The sequence below is a fragment of the Chelmon rostratus genome, chromosome 6, assembly GCF_017976325.1.
Source record: "Chelmon rostratus isolate fCheRos1 chromosome 6, fCheRos1.pri, whole genome shotgun sequence".
Lineage (NCBI taxonomy): Eukaryota > Metazoa > Chordata > Actinopteri > Chaetodontiformes > Chaetodontidae > Chelmon > Chelmon rostratus.
The window spans coordinates 27,333,503-27,342,661 of NC_055663.1; the positions used below are offsets into that span (position 1 = coordinate 27,333,503).

Consider the following 9,159-nt stretch of genomic DNA (forward strand, 5'->3'; position numbering starts at 1 on the left):
TAAGTGAAATTCTGTTTGAGGCGCAGGCCCTTGCAACTCGAGATTTGAGATGTGTGCACGCCTCCTACAGTTACCCATAACACCCTTCTCTGGGTCGAGAGCGAGGAAGAGGCTTCACAATCAAAGAGAGAAGATGGTCACTTGGGTTCGGATTCTGTTTTTGCACACTACAAAAAGATCCCACTTTAATGCAGTCTGATGCTTTTGCATTGGCTGCGTACACATCTTGCACACATACTCCATCTTTACGGAGCAAATAAAGTAAAACGCTACTTCAAATCATCTGAGTCCATTGAGCGATGATGCGAGCCAGCTGTCATATAGATACATCACTGTGGAGTCACGCGGCGTTTTGTCTCCGCAGCAACAAGTCTCACATCCATCTTTTTTATTTCCCAATTTATTCAGGGGCGTTTTTTCGCTGAGAAAGCAGACTGTTTTTCAGCATTTCATAGTTACATGCATTCCCAGTACAACCACCACAGTCTCCTTACTGGTGGAGAATTTGCTGCTGCTACTGACACAAATGGGGATTAAGTGCCTTGCTGAAGGGCACCTTGATGGAGGCTGTTGAATTTAAAGCATTACTCGTTCATTTTCCACAATCAGACTTTCACAGCCGGTCTAGTTATTGACTCTGAAACCCTCCAGCCACACGCTTGTCTCCTCTAACTTTCAATCAGCCTGCAGGCTGTCAATTTTCCAACTTACTGCTCAAATCAGACTTCTTTGGCAGTTAATCTTCATCGCAGGATGTTTCCAATATGAACTGACAGAGATACTGGAAAATCCATGAATGTGCAGAATCACACCAGAGATTTTCTAACACATCAGATGCTGCCCGGCTTGTTTTGACCACTGTGGGATTTTTGTCTATGTTGCATCTTGTTGCCGTCGCATCGTTTATCATAACGGGCTGAGAATGTTAATATTGGATGATCCTGGAAAACCCTGGATTACATCGAATGTGGAAGCCTTTAAAGGGGCACTCCATGTATTTTATAGTTTACTCATCACAAGCAGTACTGCTCAGCTCGTGAGAACAGGTGTATGATGAATATGGCTAAAGTCTTACAAAATAACCCTGATGATATTATCAAGGTTATGTCAGATGGGGCTTGGATACTACAAATTAATAACAGAAAGACTGTTTTGGGGGTTTGACCCATATTTGGGACTTATATTATGCTTATCCAAAGATACATGTCCCTGTAAACATATGCAAAGAGGGGTGTTATGGGTAACCGTGGGTTGCAGAAGGAACCGACACAAACACCAAATTTCAACATTGCTTCACGCAGACCTGCCTGTCAAGCAAGCTGATTGGTTGCATTAACTTGTGTTTGGAGGCAGATTTGAGACAGCCTCCGCAGCATCTCTGAACGACCACGATTCAAAAACCTTATCGTCTGTTGCTGCAGGCAGTAATGGAAATTTTTGCACACAAAAAAAGATGACACATGTTAGAACATTTCACACAGTAAAAATGCTGCATGCTAACAGGAGTAAAACTTAAGAGTGAGCATGCATTAGCATTTAGCTCACAGCACAGCCGTGCCCAAGTTAAACCCTTGTTTTGTTTGTCCTGTTTGTGGTTCAGTTCACGACGAATAACATCCCGCCACGTCTTGAGCGTTAGGTCTACATGTATGAACGGGCCATAAAAGTCAAGATAGCTCAGGCATCAATTCCCACCATCATTTTTCTTTAATCAGCCTCTCACAGGTCCTCCCGACTGTGCCCCCCACTGGTTATGGAAAACAGCCTATGGTTCAGGCAAGGTCAGACTGGACTTAATTCCTTTTGGAATTGAAAGAAACGTGGCCGTGCAGCTCTGTGCTCTTCAGACTGATCAGAAACAGAGCATGTGACCGCTGGCAGCCTGAATTTGTGCAATTTAAAAGTAGATGTCCATAATTTAATCAATTAATTGCTGCAGTACTCCAGTGTCGAAGGACAACTTAACCTGCACCTATAAATATAATTTGTCCTAAAACTGCCTGGATTTACATCCAGGAAATATTAATGTACTGAGAAATTACTTGTTTGAATCATCCAATTCAGTTTGCTTTAGTTTTCATCCAGAAGATTTATCTGTAATCCAAGAGAGCGAAGCTTGTACAACCATCAAGTACTGCTGTAATTCCCCTATTCTGTGGAGTTTACATGTTAAAACAAAAGATTAATGGGCAGGACGAATCTCCTCTCATTTTCTGTCCCGCAGAAACTGTTGTTAATGTGCACCAGTGAAGATAAACCCTCCAAAGGGACAGATAAGGTATTTTTTATACTGAACTCATTGGTATTCCCCTCTACCTGTTATTACTTTAATGGCTCTAATCTAAAATGACTTCAGTCGTAGAAATGAGCTCACCGGGCACACATACTGATAATTTGCTGAGGAGAAAAAAAAAAAACAACTTGGCAGAGAAGCATTGTAAACAAAAGTAAATAGACCCAACAAATGGTGCTTATTTATTCATAGACATACCTTCATTTCCATATAAATGTACGTGACCTATGGGAGGCTTGTTTGTTGTTTAGATTCACTCGGAGAGAGCAAACAAAAATCTAATTTCTTCGCAGTATTTTCTCTTGCAGAGAAAGCATGTGGCCATTATTTTGCCTTGTTAGATATTCTTTTGTCGTCTCAGTATCTGATTTTGCAGGCTGCTATCTCAAATAATAGTGTGTGTGTGTGTGGAGATGCTTATTGTGAGGACTTTCATAATATTGACTCACAGCTGTCATTGTGTTTCCACTTACTCTTGCTGCAGCATCTCTCAGCTGCCGCCGTGGAGCTTTTTCGTGACGGAAACACAAAATGGCTCACTTCTCTGGCAGATGGCAGATGATTTTTTTTTTTTTTACCCTAAAATGGAACTTGAGAAATGAATAACACAATGAATAATTAGTTGTTTATTGAGTTCTTGGGCCCAGCAGCAGCAGCAGCAGCAGCAGCAGCAGCACGGGCCTATGCTGAAATTGTCCCTGTCACCTGGGAGCTCGCGGCGTCTCACATCGAAGGCTGCGTTTTTGTGTTACGCAACATCAGAATTAGGAAGGGTGTCGTGGGATCGGTACTTGTTTAGATGAGGTGCCAAATAGAACACACAGTGAGCCGAGTAATTCTTTTTTACTTAAAAGACTGTCAGCACTCTGAGTAAATATCACTCTGAACGGGGCTGGAAGCATTTGTTTTCTATCAAAAGATGTCTCTGAGTATTCAAGCATCTGCAGCACACAAACTGAGCAGATGACTGACGGTCCCCCTTGTGAGCGGTTAGATTAATGACCAAAATGATCCATTATTAGATCCATTTTGCTTAATCCAATGATAAACCTTGAAATCAGCCTTCTGTATCTCTGTGTCAGTGCCGTTGGCCACATCTGTCATGCTGAGTACCCCATCATAACCCAATTAAAGATGAACATCCAATCCAGCTTTGTGACTGATGCTTCAGGGCTGCAGCTAATTATTATTTTAATTAAAGCGGCTCTAATCAATATTTTTATGCTAACAATGGATCAAATGACTATGTGTGATGTAAAAGGAATGGCTCGACAAACCAGCAATGATTATCCAACTCTGCAGTTTCTCTATGCCATGCTAACATTTTAGCATCTTATAGCTCATGACCAAAACAGAATAAAGGAGAATGAATATTGGATTTACACTGATCACATTGCCAGAAACAGAGTCCATGAATGTTAGCTTTCTTGTGCGCTCGATCTATAAATGGATCATTGGTGGCAAACAAAACAACTTAACCCTATAATGCCGTGGGTATCATATTTGATACATGCATTTCTGAAACGTTTTGCATTACCATATGGTAAAAACTTGGTTAAAAAAAAAAATGTTAAAGGGCCAAATAAAGTCTTCAAATTCAAAAAAATAGAATTTTCTGTCCATTATTTCTTGGGTCAGGCATTATAGGGTTAATAGGGTCAATGCTATGCTTTCAGTTAGTTCTGCTGCCCCCAGTGGCCAGAAATGTCCATTACTGCTGCTGAAATGATGAGTTTTTGTCTTTTTTTTTTGATTAATCATTTAATCTTTTGGATTATAAAATACCAGAGAGCCCATGATGACATTTTGGGGGTTCTGGTGTGGTTACGGTGCACACAGCCACCAAGTCCTCGGTTCAGTTCCAGCCGGGGGGCTTTGTTGGATGTCAGACCCTCTTTATCTCCTCATGTTTCCTGTCAACACTGCAAACTGTCTAATCAAAGCATAAACAATTACTTGTTTTTCTGCTCAACCACCAAAGCTCAGCGATATTCAGTTGCATAGATACGAAAAAGAGAAGAGCTGCAGCTTAAATAGTGAGTCTCTTATTAAATTTGTCGCTGATTTGTTTTCTTTTAATTGAATAATTTATTCATCAACTAGTTGTTTCAGTATTATGATTCAACACTTTTTGTTTCAGTAAAATATCAGTTCACCTCTGATAAGTGAAGCCTTCCTGATTCATGCTTTTTGATTAGAGCAGGTGATGAGCTCTTTTTTATTCCATTCACAGAAGCCTTCGCCTAATCCTTAATATCAATGTCATTACCCAAATGTCCACAAGGATTCGATTAAAGAAAGTGTAGCAGGCCATGTGTACACACTCTCGTACATCTTTATTCACTTTTAATGACCAAATCTCTGTTTTATCTTTGACTTCCTCCAGTGAGAGACGTGATAATGAGGCTAATGTGGAAGTCCATGGACAAGATGAGGTGTTTCAGGAAGCGATCCATGTTCCCCTTCCTCGGCTTCCTCATCACCTTTCTGCTCTTTTTCAACCTCTATATGGATGATGGATACGTGCTGGTAAGAGTTCACGTCGCTGAGAGGTCGATTCTCGATTAATGAAACATTGTGATGATGATCCTCGAATGCTTCTGTCCAATTACTGCTCTCACCATTTTGCTTTTACTCACTTTGTAATTTTAGGAGGCAGAAAAAAGGCAGCTGGGAGAGACGCTGATGCATCCTGCAAGCTCTGAAAGATACGTCCACACATTCAGAGATCTGTCGAATTTCTCTGGGACTATTAACGTGACGTATCGCTACCTTGCGGGAATTCCTTTGCCGCGCAAAAGTAGGTATTTCTACCAAGCCAATGCTGTTAGTGATAATATTGGTTTTTGATGTCTGAACATATTTAATCACAATCAGCAAGAAGTATTTTAAGATCCTTAATGAAGTAACAAAAGTGATTTCTCTTCACAGAGTATCTCACCATCGGCTTGTCATCTGTCAAGAGGAAAAAGGGGAATTATCTTCTGGAGACGATCAAATCCATCTTCGATCAGTCCAGTTACGAGGAACTGAAAGAGATTGTGGTTGTGGTCCACCTGGCGGACTTTGACCTGGTCTGGTGTGAGAACCTGGTGCAGGAGATCACCAGGAAGTTTGCCCACCACATCATAGCCGGACGCCTCCTGGTGATCCACACTCCAGAGGAGTACTATCCATCATTGGACGGCTTGAAAAGGAACTACAACGACCCGGAGGACCGGGTCCGTTTCCGCTCCAAGCAGAACGTGGACTACGCTTTCCTCCTCAACTTCTGCACAAACCTCTCTCACTTCTACATGATGTTAGAGGACGACGTGCGCTGCTCCAGGAACTTCCTGACGGCGCTGAAGAAGGTGATCACCTCCAGAGAAGGTTCCTACTGGGTGATGCTGGAGTTCTCCAAGCTGGGCTACATCGGGAAGCTGTACCACTCCAAAGACCTGCCGCGTCTGGCTCATTTCCTCCTCATGTTCTACCAGGAAATGCCCTGCGACTGGCTCCTCATCCACTTCAGGGGCCTGCTGGCCCAGAAGGACGTGATCCGCTTCAAGCCCTCGCTGTTCCAGCACATGGGCTACTACTCCTCTTACAAAGGAGCCGAGAACAAGCTGAAGGACGACGACTTCGAGGAAGACTCCATAGACATCCCTGACAACCCTCCTGCCAGCCTTTACACAAACATCAACGTCTTTGAAAACTATGACGCCACCAAGGCTTACAGTAGTATCGTTGATGAATATTTCTGGGGGAAGCCTCCGTGCACTGGAGATTTCTTTGTCATAATCTTCAATAAATCAACTAAAATCAGCAGAATTAAAATAGTGACGGGCACAGAGGACAGGCAAAATGACGTTCTTCACCACGGAGCTCTGGAAGTAGGACAGAAGTCAGTGGAAACTAAACAGGGCAGGCAGTGCTCATCCTACATCACGTTAGGAGAGTTTAAAGGTGGAAGCATTGAGGTTAACAATGTGGACCACAAGATCGGCTTTGACATCGAGTGCGTACGAATAGTCGTCACTGCCAGTCAGAAAGAGTGGCTCATCATAAGAACTATCAGTTTATGGACCGCACAACCTGTAAGTCAGTTTAAAAAGTAACAGAGGAAGGCTTTAAATGATCGTCTGTATGTACAGTATCTACTTCAAATGCAGTTTCTATAAGTTCATTTCGGACTACTTCTGGGAAATATGTGTTTCTGGGATTCAAAGCAACCCATATTTTCTTGGGTTGTTCAGAGATCTGTAATGTTTTCAGTGTGATGTATTAAAATGAACAGTATGTACAGTATGGAGCCTTTATACTTATCTTCATTTTTCCTAAAGTTAAAATCTGTATATAAAATTGTTCATACTTGACTGCTATCTTGTTTTCTTTTGTCATAGCACCTAGAGGGCCATTCCACAGAATCGAAGCTTCAAAATGTTGACCTTGACTCTTGTAAATGTGCTGTTTTCTGAGTTCAGACAGACATTTTTATAGCTTGGTTACAAATGTCTTGAATAGCTGCCCAGAAACTTTTGTAACATAGAATAATAAAGTGAAATGAAATGGCAATTCAGTCTCATTATCAGGCTAACATTTTTTAGGGTGTCATGCATCCAGACTCAGTCAGTCGTACAGTGTTTCCCTCTCTGAAAATGAATGAGGATGGGTTCAGTGTTGCTCTAAAAAGCTGTTTCCTACATGTAAAATTAAACACGAGCTGAAAAAATTATGAAAGGAAAAAAATGAAGCAGGGAAAGTTTTAATGGCTCATTCGACTGTCTTGATGTGATAGTCTGTCAGGACTTGTGAGTAGCTGAGGTACAGCTATCAGAATAAGCCTGAGGACCTAGTGATTATATAAAAGCAGTAATTGCATCTCCAATCCGAAAGTGTGAGAATATGCAAAAAAGAAAGAAAGACAGATATCATTTAAATTTCATTTAATATGAGTCATGACTTTCATCAAGTAAAAACCAGGTGACATCTTTGCAATAATTACTTGATTCCTAAAGAAGTGAAGGTAAATTGACCTGTATAGGAAATAGCTTCCCACTAAAATCGCTATTTTCTGAAGGGAACCTGGAGGTTGCAGCTTTTCACGTCACAAAACAGCTGAATGTTTTAATGCGCTGAGAAAAGTGCTGGATTCTGTTGACACTGTTAACAGCTTCATATTATTTTTCATCATTTTAAAAGGTTACTGCAGAAAGTACTTCTTTTTATTCATGAGGTCGCATCTGCTGAGGTGTTCTTTTATATATATGCCGAATTATTTTGGGCTCTGACCATGAATGTATTATAAGATCTTATCTCTTAACACATCATTGCCTCTGACTTCAGCTTCAGTTTACTTCTGATCGGGGACCTTTGCTGCCATCTGCTGGTACATTTAAAAAAGAAAAAAAAGACTAAGAGAACTCAGCAACAATCATGTATTTAAATGTGATCAAATGTCCCAATTCTTGGTTTGAAAGTGCAATAAACTCACACATAGATTGCTATAAATTGTCTGAAAAGACGATTAGAATCACACTATTACAATTAATGCAATAACAGAAACATTCCATTACATTTTATGGAGACAAAGAAAAGATTAACTAAATTTACTATAACTTTAATTAACTTATTATTATTGTTATCATTTTTAGTAGTAGTAGTAGTAGCAGTAGTAGTATAACAAATTCTTTATTTAAACAGGTAGGTAATCTTGTGGAGATCGGGATCTCTTTTTAAACAGAGACCTGTGTACAAAAAAAAACCCCATACAATTTAAGCATAGACAGCCACAAAGATAATTCATTACACAACAATTTTACAATTAGGAAAAACAATTACAAGTGTGACTGTAAATACATAAATCCAATCTTGCAAAATGTTAAAATGAAGTAAAAAAAATGGAAATTCATATATTTTGGAGCTCATCCCATTTGTATGCAGCAAAGTATTTGAACCCACTTGTGCCAAGTTCAGTGTGAGCAAGAGGTGCAGCAAATGTGCTAATGTTAAAATGTCCTGTGACCTGCATTGTAACGACTGTATTTGAATGCAACCAGAGAGCAGAGGTAAAGTAGATTTTGCATACTTATCACATTTATGCAAATGATTACATCTCTGGCAGCAATTTCATGTAGATGCACTTTAACTAACTTAGATGAAATTCATTAAATAAAAGGATTACATTAGCTGTGTTTTTATTCTACTTTCAATCTTGTAAGAAAGACATCTTCTTATATTTTTACAAGTCATTGCATTTTATGGCAGCAGTTAGAAGCTTCGCAACAGGAGCAGTAACATTTACTCAGGCATCCTGCTCTTGTGTCACATCGTCAGTTTTACTTATTAAGGCCAATATCACAAATTCACAAAGGGGTATGCAATCTGTACAGCACACAACACCCTCTATCTTAGACCCTTGACTATGAGGAAGAAAACTCGTCCCTGCAAAACCTTTAATGCAAAAAAAAAAAGGAAAGAAAGCTGAGCTGCAAAGGATATATTCTCCTCCAGGGTGAACAAACATACCGCAGATGTGTATGCAGAGTAAACAGAAAAACTGTAGTAAAATGACACTGTGGGGAAACATAAAATAAGGTAACTAAACAAAGTGCGAACATGCAGTATATGAAAAATCTGAATCTGGAGCTGATTGTGTTCCTCTTCTCCTCAGGGCTCAGAGAGTTACAGGTGTCACTTGTGCTGCAGCCTCTTCTCTGTGTGAGCCCCCTTCAGGTGTTGTGGTTGCCAGTATAAAACAGATGGCCTGGCTGCAGATGGAGCCAAAGCCAAAATGAATTTTCTGGTGAAAAATAGACTTTCCACCAGGGAAATAAGTTCACCCAACTTCTCTAACTCTGTTACAATGACATTTCATTGGGATA

General features: G+C 40.3%; 1 protein-coding gene across 1 annotated transcript; it reads left to right on the plus strand.

The window, feature by feature from the left end:
- The first annotated feature begins 4,693 nt into the window (after nt 1–4,693).
- LOC121608412 (alpha-1,3-mannosyl-glycoprotein 4-beta-N-acetylglucosaminyltransferase C-like) lies at nt 4,694–6,393 on the plus strand. The gene is made up of 3 exons (XM_041939676.1): nt 4,694–4,822; nt 4,946–5,093; nt 5,225–6,393. Exons 1-3 carry the CDS (start codon nt 4,694–4,696, stop codon nt 6,391–6,393), a joined length of 1,446 nt encoding a protein of 481 aa, XP_041795610.1.
- Nucleotides 6,394–9,159: the final 2,766 nt, after the last annotated feature.